At 36.7% G+C, this 24,900-nt stretch overlaps 1 protein-coding gene across 1 annotated transcript in view; it reads right to left on the bottom strand.

The window, feature by feature from the left end:
* The window catches only part of Cdc16 (cell division cycle protein 16), a 194,982-nt gene that overhangs the window by 91,848 nt on the left and 78,234 nt on the right, over positions 1–24,900 (bottom strand). The window contains exons 7-8 of the mRNA XM_089108172.1: positions 8,513–8,602; positions 2,990–3,146 (exon numbers count right to left, since the gene is read on the bottom strand). Of these exons, the coding sequence (XP_088964298.1) occupies positions 2,990–3,146; positions 8,513–8,602 (247 nt within the window). The remainder of the gene's footprint in view (positions 1–2,989; positions 3,147–8,512; positions 8,603–24,900) is intronic.

Genomic DNA, 24,900 nt, shown 5'->3' on the forward strand with positions numbered 1-24,900 from the left:
AAGTGGATCATAGTGGGAGACCTAAATTGTAACATAAATAGAGAGTCAACTCGGTCTGATCTTGTGCTTCAGACTTTGCCAGATGGGTATCAGATAGTAGCCAAGAGTGCAGATTTCTCGTATATTCATAATAGTGGATGTGTGTCTGATATAGACCACTGTGTTTGCTCGGCTGGTGTGATATGCTCGAGTGTCGAGGTTCATGATGAAGAAAGAGATTATGATCACCTCCCCCTCTCTTTTACCGTCTCTGTTTCGCATTCTTCTGGCCTGAATCACTGTGAATCTTCTGTACGGGGGACGAAATGGTATGATAAGCGTGAATGGAATAAAGCTAACTGGACATTATATATCTGTACTTTGTCAACTCTGCTCTCATCTGTGACAGTTCCTTACCATTTACTTTGTACCAGTGTCCTCTCGCCTAATGCTCGATCACAACTTAGTTCTTACTATTCTCAGATTGTTGCCTGCCTTAAACAAGCCGAGGCCATAGCTGTCCCTGTTTCGCGTATTCGTTCGAAAACTAGAAGTTCTTTATGGAAAGAGGACCCTCAGTTAAAAATTGTTAAAAATCGGGCAAAAATGTGGCTTCGGATATGGAATGCGTGTGGCCGCCCCACTTCGGGTCATGTACTCAATATTAAAATAAAATTTAAGTCTGAAATCGAATTTTGCTTTCGAAGCGTCCCAGATTAGCTTAAAGAATTTTCGAAAAGTCCACAACAATGGAGTGAAGTTGTGAATTTTAATAAACTAAACCCGATTACTTCGTTCAATTTAGTTCCCGGTGATTCATGGTTTAGTCTTTACTCGGCAGTTTTCAGTAGAGTAAATTATGCAGTCCATTCAGAGTTTTCTAGACTGCTTGACCCAGATATTCCGCGTAGGCTACGCCAGAAAGATATTATCCCTATTAGTGCTGAGTCTGTTGTGAAAAGTATTAAGAGACTAGAATCAAAGTCTGTTGATTTGGATGGAATTTGTGTTGAACATCTAAGAATTGATTCTCCCGAGTTGATTAGCCATCTGCAACTACTTTTTCAGATGTGTGTTAGCAGCTCACTAGTGCCTGATTCTTTCCTGTGTGGTAATGCTACCTCTTTTCTGAAGTAAGTGAAGGATCCGCTAAATTGTGGATCCTACCGCCCTATCACTGTAGCTTTTAATTTAAGTAAACTTATTTGAATATATATCGCTCACATTTATTCAAGATAAGGTGGATTATGACGCAAATCAGTTCGGTTTTAAGTCGCGTATAGGATGCCAGCATGCCCACCGTATACTTGCAAAGGTGTTACAAGAAGCACATCGTTTAAAAACGGAAGTTCACTTTTATGCGTTAGACCTATCTAAAGCTTTCGATACTGTTAGTCACTCTCAGGCATGGTTTTCTCTGGCACGTTTGGGTATGAATAGTTAAATTATTTATGTACTTCGGTTTTGGTACCAGAATTCATTTATTCAGTTGGGGCAGGGTTCCCGGACCTTTGGCAAAATCCCAGTTAGATCTGGGGTCCGTCAGGGTGGTGTGCTTTCACCTCATATTTTTAAAGCTTGTTTATTGAATGTTCTTAATATGATACCGCTTTCTTACTCTTCAGGGTTGTCAAACGTCTCCTATATTGCATATGCGGATGATCTTCTGCTTGTTAGCAGGTCAAAGTTTACATTAATGAAGTCTGTGCTTTTAGTATCGCGGCTGTATGGGGAAATCGGATTAAGCCTCAACACTGATAAATACGAATATTTATTGTTTAATTCAAAATCTTCAGCAACGCCGCTTAATTGCGGCGTATTTTCTGTAAAAAGTGTTGAATCTTTCCGATGGCTTGGGATCAATATTTGCAAATCGCTTACCTTATTTCGTTTCCGGGCATTGAGTGATATTAAAGAGAAGCTGAAACTTGGGTACGCCAAAATTGTCCCCAACAGGGGAAGATATAACAGAAAAGCATTGGCTAAATTGTACTCGAGCTTTTGTGACCATGCGGTTTTGTTCCCAGCTGGCCTTCACATCCTGTTTCGGCCAGGGGATATTAGCGATATTAAAACTATGTATTTCAGATATTGCAAGTTTTTATTGTATCTGCCTCGCAGATACAGTAATAGAAAGATGATGCGGATTTTTGGCGCTCCGGATATTGTAAATTGTTTTGTCAGACAAAGTAGCCGTCTTCAAGAGAACATTTATGCTACTTTGGGTGTTAACCACCTACTTATCCGGGTAGCCACAGCGCATTGAGTGTAATATTTATTTATTGTGTTGTTGTTAAATGTATCTTTGTGGTTTTTTTTTGTTGTTTTTTTTCGCTTTTCTTGTGTTACTCCACTTCATTTTCTTTATAGTGGGTCAAAAATAAATTATTATTATTATTATATATATAATGATATTAATTGTTGAAAACTCAAGAAATTCAATATTTTATTTCACTATAATTTTTATTTTTACTCCTTAATGTTGTAAATATAAAAAAAAATCAAATATAATTCGTTTTTAGTGAAGCAAAAATGGACACAATAGGCTTTAGACTTGTACAGTCAGGAGAGTGGGAAGGGGCCAGTAGCCAAACTCTTGTTTGTATTGATTTTCGTTCGTTTTATGTTTGACTCCAATATTCAAGATATGCTGAAATACACCAGGACATGTTTAGTAACAAGTTAACTTTTTGATGTTTAAGTTTTATGACATATTCCTTTTCTGAGCTTAATCTACTTTATTAAAAAAAAACACATTTAAATAAATATCCAACTTCAACATAGAGAAGCAAACAGTTGTGGTAACGTGGTAAAGTTTTTTATTGTTTTAAAAATAAAGTTGTGAGACAGAGTCAAACTTTAGCGTAAAGAGGGAGGCGTTGAGAAGGGGACAGCCCCTTTCATATACGGAATAATTTCTGTTCGTTTTAAGTTTTAATGTCGCTCCTTACTTTCAGTTAAAAAAAACTTGTTTTTTATTTATTGTTTATCAAGAAACAAAATCACTTACTTTGGCATGAGTTTAGCTGCTTTAAAATAGGAAGCCATCGCCTGGTCATGATGCCCATCTGAGGCAAAACTGTGACCCTGTACAAGCATTGCTAAGCCGAAATTAGGCTCAACGTACGTAGACTTCTCCAAAAACCGCCTACAGACATCAGATTTACCTTGAAAGAAGCAAGTAAAAAAGCGTAAATAATTAGGAAGCCAAACAGGACAAAAATCAAAAGGCAATATTCACAGAATTTAGTATATGGGCATTTATTAAATGCATCGTACAAGCTACGAATACCCGACGACATAGCCACATAGCCTTTGAGGCCAGGAGTCTTCATAAATAGTTTTTCGTTAGCTCTAACATGACTGGTTGTCTCAGGTTTTTACTTGACAGTATTATCAAATATTTATGCCAAAGTTGTTGTTTTGCTTGGCACTTAACTGTGGCGCAATCACTCTTGCTAACTTATAGATTTACATTTCTGTTCGCATGAACCACTCCCGTTATTTTATGACCAGTGGGTCAGCAAAATTACTCATGGGAAAAAAATATCAACCATCTTTCTCAGAAAAAAAAACTTTTATCGTTGGAGGTTTGACACCGCCATCCCACTGTTCTCAAGCACTGAATCCCATATTTATCATCAATTTATTTATCAATAGCTCAGGATAGGTAGCATTATACTTAAAGAGTTTTACACAGTTCGAATCACGATAAAACGAAGATTCTTTTGTTGCATAAGTAGTTACCATAGTAAGGGTTCAAAGCCGCTTTCAGCACATTCAACTTTACATTGTACATTTCTTCGTGCTTTGCTTAATGTTTCCGAGAAGGTAATATTTACCCTGTGCGGGTTTAGTCACTGAATAAAATCATTCATTCATTCAAGTTAATATATTTCTATTGGCATGTGAAACTAGCCTTACCTCACACAGGTGTTTATTATAAAAACATTTATTCATGCCAAATTGTTTGTCATTTAAAATGGTATTTAAGTAGATGTGATTTTTAGACTACGCCTTATCTAAGACGCTTGTTTTATTTTCAAAACTAGTTAATTTCCATGACTACTATAATTAACAGCAATTAAGATGCCTTTTCCCAAAATTTGAGAAAATTGCAAAGGGTTCCATCGAAGTCGTCGAAGGACGGAGAGAAAGGCGGGTTTCAACTGTCCTTAACCCTTTCAACCCTTTAAGCCATTTAACACTTGCAACTCTGAGTGTGTTTAACCCTTTCAGCCCTTTAACCTACTTAACCCTTTTTACCCCTCTTAACTCTATAACCGTTTAACCCTTCTTTCTGCAACTAAAAAATTCCTAACGAATAGTTATTTATTTATTCTTAACTTTAAAACACAATGCTTTTGTTTCAAATTTGGAAAAAAAATTCTACTTTAAAGAAAATTGTATTGGAACTTTCATATTTTTTTCCACAACTGCAAATAATATATTTCTTTTGGAACTTAAGAATGCAAAAAGTTTATACTTCGCCCTAAAAAACTTTGGTGCTATATGTTGACTTTTTGTTATTTTTCATTTGTTTTCTGTGTAAGTACTCCAGTTAATTTTATGACGTCGCATGATTTATTTCATCCCATGCATGAGAGGATTCCCCTCATTTTAAAGTATTCAAAGATTTCCTTTTGGGAAAATAACCGGTTTACGATGTCGACAATGTCTTGTGCTTTTTTTTTATCTTTTTGTCAAATTTGAGATAGTCTAGTAACCGGTTTCCATGCTCATTGAGTAACACAGTTAAAAATGATCGAACATGATCAGACGCGATGGAACAATATTAAACACAATCAAACGTGGTTGACCACGCCCAGGCTATAACCTTCGAAGAATGTGCTTTTCAGCTATGGGACAAAAAAATATCCGGGCTTCCGGGCACTTGTCCACATGTTTGATTTTTCCCTTCAGATTGCTGTCCAATAAGGTTTTTAAGCTTAATTTTAAATTCTAGCCATACTTCAGCTAAGCGACCAGGTCTAGCATTAATTCCATACTTCTGTAACTACAGCCTTTATCATCCAGGAAATTTCCACTTTTTAGAAATCTTATTTTTTAAATTTCAAAAACAAACCCTTTCTCATTTCAAGAATCTCAGCTCTTTAAAGAATTCCGGAGTTCCCAGACTCTTAACTTTAGTTTTCTGCAACTAAAGCCTTTATGATTCAACAACTTTCAATCTTAACAATTTAGAGTTCTTATTTCTTGAATTTTGACAATAAAACAATTCTCATTTCAAAAGTCTCAACTTATCTTAAGAATTTTGGATTTCTCAAACTCTTAATTTCTGATTTACGAAACAAAAACCTTTATAATTCGGCAAATTTTGACTTTTAGTAGTTTTAAGTTCTTATTTTTCCAAATTGACAACTAAATCCTTCTCATTGCAAGAGTCTGAGCTTTCTAAGGAACTTCAGAGTCCTACAACTTTTAATTTCTGGTTTCTACAATTAAACCCTTTACAGTCAACAAATTTCAAGTTTAAAAATTTAGAGGAACTTCAACAACAAAACCCTTCACACTTCAAGAATATCAGCATTTTCCAAAATTCCACAATTTGTACACTTAATGTTTGCACTTCGACATCTTAAACCCTTCAAGTTTTAAGTATCTTGACAATTTTCGGATTCTCACACTTCTAAGGGTTATATTTATTATATTTTGACAACACAATGCCTTCATACTTTACGGAAGCCCAGCATGTTTAATTCAACTATAAGCTTTAATTATCTTTAATTCAACTCTTAGCTTTAATTTTTTAATTGCTAATTATACCTGATTTTTTCCAAGAACCTTAACATATACACGCACACTCAACCCTGACGAGCTTGGAATTTCAAAAAAAAAAAAAAAACACCACTACATTTTTCACGATCAAGTTGAAGTATTCCTTTTCTGGTTAAATCTTAGATTAATAGGTCGATTTTTGAGAAAATGCTTCTCTTAACATTACGCATTTATATGGTCTTTCTCTAGCATAAAATCTCTGCAGCAAAAATACTTTACTGCACACTTTGTAATTACACAATTTTTCTCTAGTATGAGCTATACTGAGAAACCCAATTAAAGATTCAGGAAAAAGACCCATTAGCAAAGGAAAAAGGAATAAATCTTACAAATGCAAGATGTGCACAAAAGCATTTTTCTTTTTCTCCCGCTTTATCCACCCACAAGAGAGTTTATAGTGGAGAAAATCGGCGTAATTGCAAAGTTTGCAGTAAAATATTTTCTTACAATTCTAATATATACATAGATATGACAAAGACCATTATAAAAGAGAAAGACCATATAAATCCAAGATCTAGACTGAAGCATTTTCTCAGAATTCCAGCTTATCTAGGCACAAGAAGATTTCTATAGGAAGCAAGATGAATTCTCAATGGAGTTACTATACACCTAAGATTTAACCAAAAAATGAATACTTCAACTTGATCGTGAAAAGTGTAGTGGTGTTACGAACCATGTTCCTCTTCTCACAGCAACTTGAATCCCCTGCAAACCTGTCCCTCAATCATAAACTAAGATTGTGTGAAAATGTTTTTGCAACTAAGGCAGGATAGGTGTTTCGCCATTGCTCACTCTTATCATTATGACAATTGCAATAGAAGAATCCTTTTGCCAGAGAGTCTATTGGGAACCGTTGCAATCCTCGCAAGACCTACTTCCTAATGTACACAAACACAGAGGACAAGTGTAAATCCCTGCTCTATTCAAGATTTCATACTAACTGACAAATACCACATATTAAACTTTTAAACTCAAAATGGGGATGTTATACTCAATATGGCGACAATCGACCTTCTGGAGCTAGTAATGGATATCCAGCAAGCACATTTGCAAACACTGTATACTCAAAAAATTATCACACCACAGAAATCTTGACTTTGTAAAAACATTCAACCTAAAATTAATACTCAAAGATTTATTTAAAAAAATCAGTATGAGGAATTTCAACGCTCACGAATCGATCTGAGAAACTCGGCAAAACTCAGCACATACATATTAAAACACCGTATGTTCAACAAATTATTAAACCACACAAATGTTAACATAGTCAAACCATGAGAATGGTTTGTTGGTTGAATGGTTTTTGTCGTTAAGCATTCAAAGTTTTTGGTTTTTTCATGGAAATATACATATTTTAATTTTTTGTTCCCTTGACGTTCAAGAAGGGTTAAGCTAGGTTTATATTGGGATTAAGTTAGACTGCTTAAGTTATCTTTACATTAGGTTTAATTAGCTCTGGCTAGCTAAATTAGCTCTAAATTAGGCGAAAGTTGTATTAGACTACCTTTAAATTGGGATAATTTAGGTTAAGTTGAAGCATCAACTTTACATAAGTTAACCTAATTTAAGGGTAGCCTAGTATGAAAACATTTTGAACAAAACAAAATACATTTAAAACATCTTCACTTTTATAACAATGATAAACTTAAAATTGCTGAGACTTTAAGGAATCAACATCATTATATATTAGACTTTCAATCTACAATCATTAGTTGTTTTCAGTAATCTTGGTTATTGTGGTGATTTCCTTTCTTTTTTTGGGTGCTATGACCAATGAAAAAACAGAAGTTGAAATAAAAATCGTTTTCAGTAAAGCGCAAATGAAATTCTGGTCTTTAAAAGGCATAGAGGCGTTAGCCCTATTCCTGGGTGCAGTAGTTTCTGTTCGTTTTAAGTTTGTCTTGATTATTTATTGTAATTCATGTTTGTTTTGTCTGTCATTTATTTATTGATAGTGTTTATGTTGGTTTTTCGCTTGAATTACTATTTTACTTTCTTTCTATTCGTCTTATGTTTAATGCAACTTTTAAAATTTCTTTATACACTTCTTTTGTTAAGATTTTTTGTTTAAATTTACCCTAAAAAAACAACTGTTGTCAGCTTTTCCAGAATTTTCCAGAGAACAGAGAACATGCTATTTGTCTTTATTCCATCTGTTTTGTTTTCTTTTTTTCTGAAAAATAGGACAAGAACCGAAAACAGGCAGTCTGTTTTAATTCTAACTCCCTCTATTTGTTTCTACAAAAAAAAAAAAAAAAAAAAAAAACCGATGTCACTGTTTGGTTTAAGATACTAAAAAAATCACGATTTAAAATTCCTTTTCTTACTTTGTAAATAACAATAATTGAACTGAGTTACTGTGTTAGTACATCAAAGAATTTGTATTAGCCCCAAAAAATGAATATGAACATGGACGAATAGAGCGATCAATATTGATTTTAAGTAATTTTGAACCTATAATCGAAACCAAAAAGAAAATAAATATTACTCGCAAAAGTAATAACAATACCGGTTTATCCTTCGCGATGATCTTCATTGATTTACTACCATCATTAAGCTTAGGTCTTGTATACATTGTATCTGACACCGTAATTTTGCTTAGCTTTTTGATTTAATTACAAAAACGTTCTGTTCTAAGTTAAAGCTTGTACGCTTCATGTAAAAAAAAATAGGTCTTAAATTGAGGATACACGGAATACTGAACCAAAAAACAACAGATTTAAAGTTGACTTACCTAGTAAGTAGTAATAACAGCCTACTGCGAACCATGCGATATGGCAATGAGGATTCGTATCTATAAGCCTATGAGCCAAAACGAAGAGTTCTGAAAAACGATAATCAAATAAACTGTCGAATAAGCGTCAGTTTAGACGCTTAACACTAGCAAGTCCATTTATTTCATTGCAAACTGAGATATTACTGTAAAAAAGGGAAAAAAAGAAAATGAATAGGTAGGAGATATCAAGGGTATATAAGAAAACAAGGGTAGCGTTCTTTATTGGCCTATCCAGTATATTATTTCCTAATTATTCCCAATCATAGCTTTAGCCTTTCGACATTTCGACTGTTTCGCTTAGTTAATAAGAAAACCAGCCAAGGAACTGTTGACACCGAAATGTCTATTACTCTTGTTGTCTGGCTTACAGATCATTCGTTCCCACTTAAAAAAAGAAATAATTGACACAACTCCGAAACATGAAGTTGAAAAGAACTAAGCAATTATTCGTAACATGACGTAACGTGATCAACTGCCGTGGTGAGAAGCGGTGATAATAGGACAGCGCTACGAATTAAAATCTTGTCAAACTATTGTCATCCAAAATTTGATTGAAATTAATAACGCAACTGAACAGGTAAAAACAACAAAAGTTCAGTTTGGCTAGATTTCTCATTGGTTAGCCATAGTCCAATTGATCATAACTACAATTCTATACATTAATTCCATATAAACTGAATACATAGCTCACCAAACACAGATTTCAGTCGATTCATCAATTATGGATTGGATTTTCATATGTCTTAAGAATTAATCATTACGTACTATACAATAGTCAATGTTTTTTTTGTGTTTTATCGTTGTATCAGAATTAACCAATTAAAATTTCTTTATAAAATACTTTAAGAAATTTTCCACAAATAGTGTTCAACTTTGATCTAAAAAAGGTACAAGGTTTATTCAAATCAAAAAGTGAATTTTTATTTTTCAGGAAAATATATTTATTTATTCATCAATATCTATTTTTTTTTCTTCAAAGTAATCCTCCTCGAATATAGTGCACTTGTTTCGGCGCTTTTTGCAATGTTCAAAGCACTCCCGGTACGAGTTTTTTGTATTACCTTGAGCTCTTTTAGCGGTGCAGTCTTTGCCTCCTCAAATGTGGAGTAAAAGTGTCCTTTCAAGGGTCTTTTCAGCCTGTGAACAAGAAAAAGCCAAAGACTCAAGCCTGGTGAAACAGTGGTTGAGGTAGGTTAAAAGTATCATTTTTGTCTAAAAAACAAACGGTACTTTCGTGTTATAGCGACCACACTTTTTTCTTAATCTGTAGTGAAACCGGTTTTCTGTGTCCACTTGGTGATAATCAGCTAAGACTGACTGAGACAAAATACTATGCAGGTATATTTTAATAAAATATTTAATATATGAAGGCGGTTAGGTTAGGTATGTAATATAATGCGTTTTGTGTGGCCTGCCTTCCATAATTATTTATCGTAGTTTCCACAGTTTTGTTACTAAAGTGTTGTGTTTTCGTCAAATTTAGGTATATTTCATTAGGATTAACCTAACTTCACTTCTTGAGTGTTGTCGCTATAATACGTAAGTATCAAATAAATAACAAAAATGTAAGAATGTCAATGCGACAATACTTTTAGTCAAATTAAGCACTTTTGAATACACTTGGCTGCCACATGTTTAAGCCTAAAGCATCTGAAGAAAGTGCAAAGAATAATTGAAACAATACGCATATACCTGAAAACTTATCTAATGGTGATTCGACGATTCTCCGTAACAATTTCATTCACATGTTTGATTGAATTAACAATTTATTCACATGATTTTTTTTATTGGTTGTTGATGTGCTCGGTCATCCAGAGCGTGCATGAACATTAGTATTTTCTTGACCTTCTGTGAAGAGCTTGTATAATATACAAACGCTTTTCTAACTCAAAGTAGTTCTGCCTAATACCACAGTCTTTACTTTAAACACGCAGGACCGCTTAATTTTATTTTTCACAAAACATTAAATACAAATCCTTTAATTCATTTTTTCAGAAGTAAAAAGTCGCAAAGCCCAGAACAACCGATCTAATTTTTATAACTGTCACTGACAAACTAATCGTGAACATGTCGTACAAACAGTGAACATGTTGCATATTGTGGAAATGAGATTCAAACAAGGATTGACAATTAATATCATCAGAGGGTTCTAAGAAGGTTCCTGAGCTGATAACCCTCCATTCGCCCCCCTATACCCACCTTCACATATGCAGACATGCCTTACCTCTTTCATCTTCTGATCATTCCTATATTATAAAGGGAATTATCCTTCATGATTCAAAACTAGTAATTAAAAATCATTAAAATTGCAGTATGGCAGTCCTAAATCAAAACACACCAAGTAAATATTTTGAAAATGGTGTTCGATTTTCAAAAGAAGTTTCTCTAAACTTAATGATTGCAAGCTTGAGTCTAATGCTGTACTATGCACAACCCAATTGAAATACCTTTGATTAATACTTAAAAGATGTTGGACATGTAACTACATGTTGTAATCACATTGACGCAAAGGTTTCAATATGTGTGATTTAAGGCCCAGCAGTGGGCACACTTGCAGCTGTACCCTCTCCAATACCCAGCCCACCGCAACTTTGTAAATATAGGCATTTTGTAGCCTTTTCGACTCGTGACAAGGGATTGTTTAGGGAATTGTTTGATTCTAAATGATCAAACCTGAACAATCAAAAGCACTTAAGATTGCAACATGAACTCCTAAATAAAAAAAAGACAAAAACTGAGCACGTTGTTCTCAAGAGATGTCTACTTTCCACAAAATTAGTATTTAATGGTTCATGATCCAGTTGACTACAAATCCGAGGCTTATGTTGCAACATGGAAGTCCAAGGTAAAGACAAATTAAGTTTTTATTTCACACATGGCGGTTACGTTTAATTAAAATATATATCATGCAAAGACCTTCAGTCTTTACAATTGAAGGCCCAAAAATACGGCTCATAGGAGTGTCCCTGCTCCCCCCAACCCTTCCTTATGAGCTTTGAGCACATACAAAATATGTTATACCTCTTTCAACTCGTGATTGATCTGGACTTTTTAAGGAGCACAGAAAAATTCAGAACGTTTCTCATTAGACTCCTGAACTAGCTTCTCAACAACTTTGCACTTATGATGACCACCCTTTTTTATCAAGAAGATTATCCTTGAGGACTACCAGCGCAACAATTTTGCCAGCTAACACGTTCTCTTCGCTCTTCTTTTAAAGTCTTTCCAAGTGCCGCTTCCAAATACCTTTTGGTTTTGTTTTATTATACTATCCCGTATTTATTGCATACATTACACTGTAATAGTTTTCGATAAAAAAATGTTCAATCTAGAAAAATAAAGAGTTTACTTATCAGTAAATACCATGTTCAGATACCAAATAAGATGTTTTATTAACGATTCTTTAACAAAAATAATCAAATAGTTCATGGTAAAGAACGGTGTGTAAGAAGCGACTCGGCTTAATAGTAATCGAAATTATAAAAAAAAATTGATAAAGATACACACATCAAAAGAATTGGCTTTTATAATATAAAAGCCAAATATTGGCTTTTAAAGCATCACTTCTAAAATAAAAAGGCAAAAGAGAGTCAAATTAGTGCAGTATCAGCTGACCAAAGTCATGATAAAATACAAATTTTGCGCCGTGAGCGAGTCGAGGGGCTGGAAGATCTCCCTGTACCTGGTCAGGATGGATTGATGCTGAGTCTTTCAACCTGGGAAAATAGAAGGATCCATCCTTGTTTTTTTGCAGGCAGATCACGTTTAGCGAGCCGTCAGAGGAAGGAGCATCTACCTCCAAAACTGCCAAATACTTTTAAATACGCCCCATGAAGAACTTTGCGATGAACCAACGTCCGTCCAAGCAGGTTGGTGGGTAATTTGAACCCGTTGTGGCTACTGCCCCACTCGACAGCCTAGAGAGCCCAGCGCTCGCCGACTCATCAACTTCCATTTCAGACTCGCTCTCGCATCCTGTTGGGACGTCAGTCATGTCGGGCTCGCAACTTGAATGACTTGAATCCTCTGCGTCTCCAATACTTTTCCCTGGTGCGACGCTAAGACGTTTAGGCGTGACGTTCCTCACAGATTTTTTAAATCTGCGGGCTTGCAGGACATACAATAAAACTTTGCTGACGTTGTCCGCAACCTCGTGCGGAGTTTGCTGGGCCGAAAGCGGGTGGTCCTGGAAGACTCTGGAGCGTGATAAGCACTTGGCAAAGCCATATTTAAGATTTGCTTTTCCATTTGTGGCTAGACTTTCCAGGAGTAGCTTTAAAAGCTGGGGGAATTTGTCTTTTCTTACCGCGGTTTCGTTTGGGTTGTCCATTTTGTAATAATCAAGCATTTTCCTCCATGCCCTTTTCATTGGAGCGAAAAAAGCAACGTCCAGCGGTTGCAGTATATCTGTAGCGTTTGGGGGGAGGCATACAAAGCGAATGTTGTTTTCTCTACAGACTTTCAACACTTTGGCAGAAAAGTGGGAAGACAGGTTGTCACCCAACAAAACTTTCACTCCTGCTCTCTTCTTCAGGTGAGGCAGTGCTAGTGACATAAACCACTCTTCAAAAACATCACACACAAACCATCTGGCTTTATAGCACACGAATGGTGGAAGCAGTTCGCCTTCTGCATTTCCACATATCATTAGGGATATTGCTCCCTTTGTTTTATTTCTTTATCTTGGAGGGGTATTTGGCACCTCTTTTCACGATGCATTTCTTTTTCTCGGGGTTGTCGGTTAAGTTAGTCTCATCATAATTGTAAATATTCGAAAAAGGCACATCCTGAATGGTCACTTCTAAATTGTCATAGTACTCATTCAACATTTCAGACGAAACAGAAGCATGTTTCTTTGAGTAGTTGGCTACGGTTCTCAATCGAAGCTTTGAACGATGTCGATCTAGAAAGGAATTGATGAAATCTCGTCCTGGTACATTATTCTTAAAGCAATCTACTCTTTTTCCAACTTATTCAAGATAACTTTTGACTATGAGTTTCAACTCGAAGCGATCGACGGGGAACCCCCACTCGGCACGGGTAAGCAATTGAGAGACGATGGCTTCTTCTTCGAGCTCCGACAATACCGTCGGTCTTCCCACCTTTTTGTTGTGCTTTTTATTCATTCGGTGAGAAAGAGTACCCAAAGAAACCCCGTATTTATTTGAAGCCTTTCTCATTGTTAGGTCTCCTTTTTTTAAGTCCTTGAGAGCTTTTCCCATCACTTCTTCATCATAACTCGCATACTTTCTTGCATTTGCTGGTCTCGTGTATGTTCTTGGCATCTGTAAAAATTGACACAGTAAAAAACAAAAAAAAATTAAATCAACTGGGGATTTTGAAAAAGGTCAATGAAGATTTTATTTTAGCGAATACTTCGGTAAAACCGATAAAATGTGAAGAATTCAAACAAAGCCAAGACTAAAATACCAACGATGAAACCAGAAGGAAATAAAACCAAAATTTTCAAAGGAAAAATATGTACAATTCTAGGTTTTTACAAAAGAGACGAGGAAAATCCCACCAATTTTTATCGACAATTGTCAGCTGTCTTTGCACAGCAAGCTGTGAAAGACGACTCTTTCAAATTGTTTATGCACGCTCTATTAGAGCCAGGTAATACAGAAACTTCAATTTTGGCAGATGAGATTTCCCCTCCACTCCCATTGATTGCTAACAGACTTCCATCAAAGAAGAATTGCTCCCTTTGAATATTTTTCCCTTTTGAAAAGTAGGCCTGAAAGAATTAGGAAGTGGTCCAAAATGTAATCAGTAGTTAAAACCAAGTTTAACACCTGAACTTGATTTGCGTTTTCCTAGGATCAACAGATTCGCAATGGTTTCCTAAAGGTCTGAACAGCAGAGCAAACACTTTTAGTGTAATCTTATTAGTGTAATTTGCTCCACTTGTTTTGCTTAAAAGTGGGTTAAAAATAAACATTATTATTATTACACCAATTCAACGCACATTTTAACAATTGGCCAGCAGAGAACATTGAAATCCATATTGTAGAAAGACAAGGCTAACTTTGAACGAATGTTCAAAGTTACCCCAAAAAAACAAAATATTTGCGGGAAACATTGAACACTGCCGCCATATTGAACCTATGGCATTAGGAAGAGATTTCACCAGAAAACCTAACGTTTCGGCTCCTCAGCTATAGAAAAATGTCAAAATGAAAGTCCTATTTTAGTTTATCTAAGTAAAAAAGGGTAACTTACTTTTAGCACTTTTTCCCAATTTCGGACAGCTCAAATTCTCTTGCAATTAACAAGATAAAATTTTGTCCGATGATGATTTCAAGAACTACCAACTGATTCACACGCCATCTAGCAATAATCTAGTAATAAGTTCGAACGAGCAATTCCACTGTTGTGCAATAGAGAGCGGTTAATGTTTGTTACTGATTTTGTTCAAAGTTACCCCTAACGTTCAAAGTTACCCCTTTCTACGGTAACTGACACATTGTTTCACACTTGTTTGGAAACAGAAACAGTCTTAACAATAAAGCTAATTAATAACTCAACTATTTAAAACCAATTACAAAAAATGACTAAAGTGTTACATCGTCCCAACCCCAACCAGAGCAGGCGGTTGCAACTCCAACCCCAAATCCGCCACTACGTTAGAGGGGGGTGCGTGCCCCCACCTGGATCCACCACTGACGGGGGGGGGGGATTTTCTGCAAAATTTGAAAAACAATCAGAAATTAAATAGCAGACCAAGTTTTTTGAACTGAAAGTAAGCAGCAACATTCAAACTTAAAACAAACGAAAATTGTTCCGTATATGAGGGGGGGAGGGGTCCCCTTCTCCAACCTTCGCTCTTTAAGCTAAAGTCTTAAAGTTTTTTAAAAATACTTCCCATAAGATTGTGTTTGAATTGTGACAAAAATTCTAACTTTAGCGTAAAGAGCGAGTGTTGAAGAAGGGGCAACCCTCCTCATATACGTGAACAATTTCTGTTTGTTTCAAGTTTTAATGTTACTTATTACTTTCAGTTTAAAAAAATTTAATATCTATACAAATCAGAAGGCGTAGCGGGATATTTATAACTGAAACAAAGATTATATCTATAATAGACAAGACATTGTTCAGTTTACTTGTGTTTTGTTTTTACCAAAATTTCTATAAATTTCGTTTCTATGTTTTCTTAGTTTTTATTCTTTAATCTTTCGCCAAGCTGGCATGTTCTTCTAATTTCCGTTTAGGAGAATCAGCTTATTAGAGGCTTTTTTCCCACTGCCGTCACAACTTTATTCCCAGAGGTATTTTAGCAAATAGTATCTCCGTAAGTAATCTAGATATCCCAGAAGATTGAACTCTAAGGAAAACAGAAGACAAAAGATGTTACTGAGCTTAAATGCCTTTCCTGTATATTTTGCAAAAGAAATGTTATCAAATAAAAACCAAATTCCATATGACTGTGATAAGGTTACTCAAAGTAACATCTCAATTTTGTGGGTTATCTAGCAAGATCTTGGTAAATTACCAAGGATGATAAAATGTCTAAACCATAAAATAGTATATGTTTAAATCTCAAAGCCAAAGAGGTGATTAGTAACAATGGACATCAGGGCATGAGAATATCAAACATAACTCAAAAACCTTACTTTGCATTGAAAAAGGGTGGCATCTATTTAGATTTTGCCAACTATCTCGAATTAATTGGAGATAGTTTTAGAAGAGATTAACTGCGTTTATGTAGACTTAATCCACAAACTTCAGTGTTAGGCCCTAAGGTAAATATAAAAACAATACAAATTATCTTAAAAAACAGGAGGTTAACAGTGATGTCAGTTCACAAAAATTCAGGAAGGAGGCAAAGATTATTTTTCAATATCTTGACGGAGGAGGCAAATTTATCGTTTTTCCTTTTTCTCCATGAGAAATTTTTCATAAAAATGCACCTCAAAAAGATATGTTGATACTTGTGTAGAATCTGCTAAGTGCGCGATAAGTGAAGTTTGATTAATGCTAATGAAATAAAACAAAATATTATGAAAATATAATAGTTCAGAAACAAATTTGGGCTATATATTTGCACATTAGGGGGGTGGGGGTAAAGCATAACATATATCAAATACGTAACATAACCTAACCAATGGAGTCAATGGAGCTCTAGAAAAAGGTCTCATTCCTTTAACGATCTTTGTGGACTTCAAAAAATCCTTCGACACTTTGGATTTTGGGTTGTTGCTGTGTCTAGTTTGGGGATAAAAGATGTTTGCCTGGGTTGGTTTAAATCATATTTGTATGGAAGGTCAGCTAAGGTAATGTTAGGTGACATCGCAAGTGGAGTCTCTCCTGTAAAATGTGAAATTCCGCAGGGCTCAGTCCTGGGTCCGTTACTCTTTCTCGTATACGTCGATCCTCTGAGGTTCTACATGCCTGATGCAACTGTTACAGCATTTGCAGATGATATAGTACAGTCAAACAGTTCGTGATAACGAACTGTAAGTAAGGAGCGACCCGGCTCAATGGTAACCGAAACTCACAAAAACAGGATTTTGATACCAATAGATACATCAAAATAATCAGATTTCGATCCTGATTTCAAATATATAAGATTCATCAAGTTTAATCTTACCCATCAAAAGTTAAGCGCATGAGAAAATTTGGTTTATTTTTGAAAAAAGGAGGGAAGACCCCCAAAAAATTATGAAATATTAATGAAAATTCCACCATCATATTCAGCGTATCAGAGAACCCTACTGTAGAAGTTAAAAGCTCCTATCTACAAATATGTTGAATTTTACAATTTTTTGCCAGAAGAAAGATCACGGGTGCGTGTTTATTTGTTTGTTTGTTTGTTTTTTTTGTTTGTTTTCCCAGGGATAATGGTATCGACCCACTGGTACTATAATGCCATAAGAGGTCTCATTGGAACTTGATATAACGTGTAAAGTTTTCCTATTAATTGACAAAAAAAAATATAGTGCAAATAGGCCCCATCCCACTCTTATTTTTTTCCCAAAGTCACCCGATCAAAATTTTGAGATAGCCATTTTGTTCAGCATGGTCGAAAATATGATAAAAATGTCTTTTAGGATGACTTGATCCCCCAAAGTCCCCAGGGGGAGGGCTGAAAGTTATGAACTTTACTCAATGTTAACATTTAGTTTTGGTTATTGGGATGTTTACAGAATTTTTCAGAGGTGTGTTTGTCGGGGAGGTGGGGGACGGAGCGGGTCGGCGGACATAGGGAAGGCCCGGGCCATGACGCAAGTTTACTTGGGGGAAGGGACATTGCTATGAAGGGGGCGCCGGATTTCCCAGCATTATTAAAGAAAAAGATCAGGAATTAAATAAAAAAAAACAAGTTTTTCAACTGATCAACTAATTGTGATTAAGAGGTCATTTTTAAAGAACTGGAAAAAAAATTCGAACTATAGTTTAAAGAGCAGGGTATTGACTAGGGGGCGAACCCCTAATATACGTGTTAAAAATTTATGAATATAGAAGTTCGTTACGTAAGTTAATTCTAAGTTACGTATATTTATTACTAATAAAAACGTTCGTAAATAAAATTAAACAAGTTTCGATAAAGCCATTTAACAAAATATAATATGAAAATTTTTTTTTAATTATTCATTTACTTTTAGAAAAGAAAAAACCCTTAATTAATTCAAAAACTATCAAAAATTAAATAAAAAAAAAAAGTTTTTTTAGCTTAACTTAATGAAAAACGTTAAATCTAAAAATGAACAGAAAGTAATTCATATATGAAAGGGGCTGTCCCCTCCTCAACGCCTCGCTCTTTACGCTAAAGTTTGACTTTCTCACAACTCTATTTTTTTAAACAATAAAAAAACTTTAGCGTAAAGAGCGAGGCGTTGAGGAGGGGACAGCCCCCTTCATATACGGAATAATTTCTGTTCGTTTTAAGTTTTAACGTCGTTCCTTACTTTCAGTTAAAAAAACTTGTTTTTTTTATTTAATCAATATAAGGTTTGACCGCAAACAAATTGCAACAGAAATGATTTTTACACCATCTTGTAGAGAAAAAAAACTGTACAACATATCAAAAGTTGAAAAACCTAGCGGGGTGCAAAATTAGTGTTTTTTAGCGTTTTGTGTTTTATTTTTCGTTTTTAAGCCTAAATTTTCGATTTTCTCAAGGCTTAGAGTTTACTTCATGGGAAACACATTTCTGATGTAATTTTATGTGCTGAACTCGAATATTACATCAGATTTAAGATACGGTGAACCAAAAGTGTTTCACATTCATCACCATTCACGAAGTTCGCGATTCTATTATAGCATAGTCGTTTGACCACATTTCTTGAGTAGTTTTATGCGATGAACTCGAATATCACATCAGATCAAGGATATGTTCAACCGACAGTGTTTCACATTCATCACCAAAAGGTTTCTTAAAAATAATAAATCATCTCTTAATGTATTAACTGACTAAAATCACAGGTAACAAAAATCACATTGGTAAAAAGCAGGCAACTTTTCAAATGACTTGCGACATTAATCACTGGCAGTGTAGTTTGAAACTTCGTCGTCGAGATCGTCGATGAGATCTTCTGATTTGGGAGAATTATCACATTCTGCTCCCTGACAAGTTTTGCACGCGAGAGTGCATGACATGCCGTTTCTGACACAAGTGCACCGAGCAGAGTTGCAGTTTGAACGGCAGGAACACTTAACAATCTTAAGAAGTTGGGGAGGTGCTGGGGGTAGGTCCGTCATCACAGGGTATAATGTACCATTTCGGTCCTTCCAGCCCCACTCTTGAGGGTCCAATTCTAGATTACGGTCGTCATTCCAGGCGTGTACCTGAAAGTAAACTCTATAGCTGTGAAATGCTGCAGAGTTGGATGTGGGAGGTAGCTGCTCTGGGCGAACAAAAGCCGTTGCTGTGACGAGCTTTATTTCGAAGAGCTGCTTTCGAAGCTCGTTCAGATTTCCCCCCTTCTTTCCACCATATATTATAAGAGGTGCGTCCTTGACTTCGATTTTTGTTGCTGCCTTCTTCATAAAGACCTTGGCAGATGCTCGAAAACTTTAGTCTTCTATCACTTTTTTCAGGGTAAGACCTTTTCCGATGTTGTGGACACGTGATGTAGAATCACACCCAAGGAATGCATGGGCAAAGAGGATCAGACCACATACTTCTTGGCCTAATCTTTTTTTCATTTCATGAATATCCCAGCACCTTCGCTCTTTATTTTTCTTTGGCTCTGGGGAGAAGTACACCTTGTTAGTGGAGACATCACAGTGGTAGCAGAGAAGGACCAGAAGATCCGTATCTTCTCCAATAACGGCAGTTACCTTCTTTTTAACTGATTCGATGGCAGCTTTTAAAATAGACACTTCTGCATCACTGGGGGCTTGGACAACAAAATAGCCTTTTTTCCGGAGATGAACTGCAAGCGCACTAATGAATCTTGACTTGTTTTTCTTGTTCCCGAGAGATTCTTCTTTCTTAACTTTCAGACGCATGTCATTCGTGAAGATAACCTCGCGACCAATCGTTCGATTACGATACGAATGGGCCATATCTTTGATGGAAGGTCCACTATCATACCCATCGAAAACAACAGTTGCGCCAGGGTACTTCCGCGAAATATACAGAGAGTAGCTCTGTATGATACCCGCACGCGTGTCATTTTTTATCCATGGGACTCGGTGCAATAGAGATCCGCCGTCAAGTACGTAGTGTGTTCCGTCGTTCAGCAGACACGGAATTTCTTCGAGTTTGCATGCAAGTGCAATGGCCTTGGCGAATTCGGCCTTGTTCGGCACCCTCGGCATAAATGAGCTGTCAAACAGAGCAGCGGGATACGAACAAAGTTCATACCGGAAGCACTCTGATTCAGGAAGTCTTGTCCTTTTAGCTAACGCAATGAAGCGTTGGAATAGCAAAGCTGGATCCAGTCGCTTGCAATCTCCTCCAGCTGTTTGCTTTGTTGTTATCTGGACTGCCTGTTCCTTTCTTCGGAAGACAAAATCCTTTGCCACTTTTCCAGTCATACCATCAAGGATTTTTAGCCCGACAGCCTTCGCACAGTCAACGTTTGCAGATTCATATGCAGTCAAACCGGTAGCAATGCTTCTAAGCTGGGTATCCCCTCCGAATGGTGAGCCATTTTCAAAGTGCGTGACCATCGCCTGCGTATCCTTGAAGTCTCGTTCTTGTCTGGGGCCTGCGTTCTCCTTGTGCTGCTCGCTTGTCCCATAGAGAATTTGCGTCAGATCTTCCATTAGGAGGTTAACAGCAGAGCAGGTTGGGCGTGCTAAAACCCACAGAGACCTCTGGGTTTCGGTCATGCCCGTACCCTTAGTCAGTCCGCCTGCTGTTTTCAACGAGCGCATAAGCTCTTGTTCAATAACTAGATCCGTCGACAAGCCAGCCCAATAGCGATCAGATCGTCTGACGACGTGCATTCCTTGTTGGAATGAACTATGAACAGTAGAAGGGTTTCTTCAAGCTTCACCATCTTCTGAAGGTATATTCGGCACGATTTGGCATAGTTGTTGTGACCACAGGCCGCAAGAAAAGGTAGCATTTCAGACACAGACTTTAGGTTTAAGCCCCAAAGCCCCATCCGCTCAGCTTTGATGAAAGAACGAAGTATCCCAACCAAATTCATAAGCGGAAACCACAGCTTTGAAGTTCTGTGCTGAGACAGATCAAGTATCTTCTGGTCGACGAAACCTTTGATCCGCTTGAGTGCAGGATTTTCTTCAACCTCCGTCATTGTTGCCTCTCCATTCATTAGCTTGCTGCATAGTGTTTTAAGGTCTGCAACTTCTTTGGTGCCTAACTTTGTTTCAGGTTCTGAACAGGGATCATCGTCAAATAACTCGGAGAGCAGCACGGCATGTGGAGCACTATCAACTAGCAAGAGACCTCGAACAGCTCGTGAAATAGCCTTTCCACTTAGGAGATGGGGAACAGTGTTTAGGGCATATGCAAGTTCCAGGACTTCGCGGAGACCGGATCCTTCCATTGTGTATCCTATGCATCCAATAAAGCTCATGGTTGTGTGAAACCCACCGAGTTTCAGGACTACTGCTGAGAGCTCACTTCCTGGTTCAGAAGCCTCAACCATTTTCATAGCTTTCCACCACAATGGCTGATCGAAGGTCACGACTGGGGCAAATCCATGGCGTTTAGCTTGGTCTGCGATGAACATCAACGTAGAGTACACACAGGTGTCATCACTGGCAGACAGATCAATCATCGGGAGAAATATTACAGACGCTTTCCCCGGATGGTTTCCAACCATGACAGTCTGATGTGTCCCATTCCATCCCGGCCTTGGAGTCTTCAGATACCACGACGAAAGCCAGAGAGTATCAAGACTAGCACTGGGATCCAGTGCAGTGAAGTCAGGAATACGAACGTATCTGATTTTTGAAAGAACACTGTCGTCATAAGGCTAAATTCCTTGTCTCTTCGAAAGCGCAGAATTCTTTTATTATCAACTCCGTTAATAATTCCTGTTCTTGCTGCCACCAATGTTCGTAGTGCTAATTACCGCTGGCACCACTTATTGGGGTGTATGTGCGGGATCACCACTTTTAAAGGCAAAAATGGTGCAAAAAAGGTTGCTACACCACTTACTGTAAGGGTAGAACCCCTTGTCGGCCCAAATGTTAGAGAGATTCCCGCTCTTACCCCAACGCTTCCTTTATACTAACGTGATCGGGTGGTCTATGGCCACATTTAAAGCCAAAGTTTACCGATAAGATTTTCTAATTAACCCTTTAGTCTTGGCCTAAGCTGAAAAGTAAAATAGGTACATAGAAAAATTGTTACTATATTCACAATTACATGTATAAAAAGAACTGAACTGAAAAAGGACAAATTCTCCCAGCCCGCTAACCGCAGCACGCGGTGGGGGTTACTAGGGGTGGTAAATGAATCTTTCCAACCAATCCCAGGGCTCTTAATATACTGGCCAATCTCCCTAACTGCACACTTTTTCCCTCGTGGTGAATTAAACACGTACGCAGTTAAGAGGACCCAAAATGGCGTCAAAAAATAATAGGAAAATTAACATTTATTACAAAAGGAAGGAAAATAATTAAGGGGCCCAAAGAAATGAATCTGGGAGGGACATTTATCTGACAAAACTGGGACCAAGGGTTCCAACAACGACAATCTTAGAATGTACGGAACTTTCCAAAAATATAGTATTCAGTCGATAGGGCGATGTTATTCCTGACTTCATTCCCCTCAAAGGACGAAAAAAGGGAAATATGGAGAAAAAATACGAAGTTCTTGTTTGGCGATAAATGTGAAACCGTAACAATGCGCCAAAACTTGAATCTGATGTTCTAATTGAATTCAGCAAGCACAACTTGTTCAGAAACACGAATCCTATGAAATAAATGCTCAGCTCTAGGATAACGGAAAATTTCCGCTAAAAACAACAAAAAACAAACGGAAAATGCTAAAAAACACTTATTTTGCACCCCGTTGGGTATTTTGCACCCCCACTCAACTTTTGATATGTTGTACAGTTTTTTTTCTCTACAAGATAGTGTAAAAATCATTTCTGTTGCAATTTGTCTGCGGTCGAGTCCTATTTGACGCTAGATTGACTGTACTAATACTGCTTTGACATTTTTGCACCGTCACTGGAAGAGCTAGTAGATAAAGCAAACCGAACGCTGGAAACCCTTTTGGTGTTTACCTCCATGAGTTACCTTGCTTTTAATGCGTACTTCTAAGACAAATTATATAATTTTTAGGAGGATAGGAAAATCGTAATAAGAGCTTCTACAGTATTTGAAAATTTGTCGCTTTCACAGGTTTTTGAAAATAAAGTTTAGTTGGAAGAATCACATAAACATGATATCGTCTAAACTCGCACGAGGACTTGGAGTGATGCGGCGTTTGAAACACGTGTTACTTTAAACTGTTTTAAGAAATATACATCATACTTATATTTATTCTATTATTGTTTATGGTTGCTGTATTTATGAATCTTATTTTCCTTCATATATTAAAGGACAACAGACTCTTCAGAATAAGGCGCTTCGAGTACTAGGTGAGTTTATTCAGTATGAGCACACGCATGAATGTTTTATGAGTTTTAGAGTTTTAAAAGTTCATCAAATCAGGGACCATCGGGCGGGAGTGTTTACTTACCGAGTGCATAATAGATTATCTCCTGAATATTTTAGAGATTTTTTTTAAGTTTAATTCACATTATCATCAGCATAGGACTAGAGGTCGTGGAAGCTTAGTCTCAGAAGTACGGAGTTCGAGTCGATCTAGTTTTGTAATTATAAATTATGCAGTTAATTTTTGGAATGGTTTCCCGGAGAGGATAAGAGAGTCAGAAAAGCAGTTTCAGTTTAAAATTAGATTAAAAAAGTTTTGTTGGGTGGGAATTGAGTATATTTGATTGTTAGTTTGTTTTTTGTTGTTTTTTTTTGGGGGGGGAGGGGTGTTTTGTGGCTATTTTTTTCATTCGGGAGGGTTGAATAGTATTGAATGGTAAGAAAAGAGTAGGAAGAGTGAATGAGTTTGGTTTATGATGAAAGATTGTGTGACGCTGCTCAAGCCACAATAGTGGCTTAATAAAGCGTCACACGTTCTTACCATTTTCTATGGTTGATTGATAATGTTATTTTAAAAATGTGATAAGTGCCAGTTAAGTATGATAAAATTATTAGTTGAAAACTAAACCCATCTCATCTCATCTCTAACCTAACCTAACCCATCCTAGGTACCGTTTAGTCCCCCAAAAACCCCAAAAAACTGAAGTTTAAACATAGTTCCCGGAGAAAAACCCTTTGTTTATACTACCACAAGGCAGCGTAACCCTGTTTTCATAAAGATCTTTGAAGTACAATTGTGGCGCACTGCCCAGATTCTACACGAGTACCGATATTTTCCAGAATCTAAGACGAGGGACGAAAATTTAGAGGGTGTGCAGGCCCCCTTGCCCCTCTTCAATTGGCACCGCTGAATTCTAACCAAAATGTTTTGAAGGCAGGCGATGAAAGGGCTGAAGGCTGAAAGAAATGTATTCCTCGCTATCCTGACCGCAAAAAAATTGCCAAACAATACATCCAAAATTGGCACTCGTACCTCGTGCGAAAATATGTTTTTTAACTTTATTGTGAATTTGAATTACGAGATATGGAAAGTTCTACTAAAAAAAATTCGAATAGGTCTTCCTATTTTATTTTTGAATCATGGAGACGTGTCCGATGCTATTTTTCGGTTCATTTACATACACAAACACACACACACACACACAAACACAAACACACACATATACACACACACATGTATATATACACACACACACATATATATACACACACACACATATATACACACACACACATATATACACACACACAGACAC

Source organism: Artemia sp. Qi Xiang Cuo, chromosome 2 (assembly GCF_049724085.1).
Source record: "Artemia sp. Qi Xiang Cuo chromosome 2, ASM4972408v1, whole genome shotgun sequence".
Taxonomy (NCBI): Eukaryota; Metazoa; Arthropoda; class Branchiopoda; order Anostraca; family Artemiidae; genus Artemia; species Artemia sp. Qi Xiang Cuo.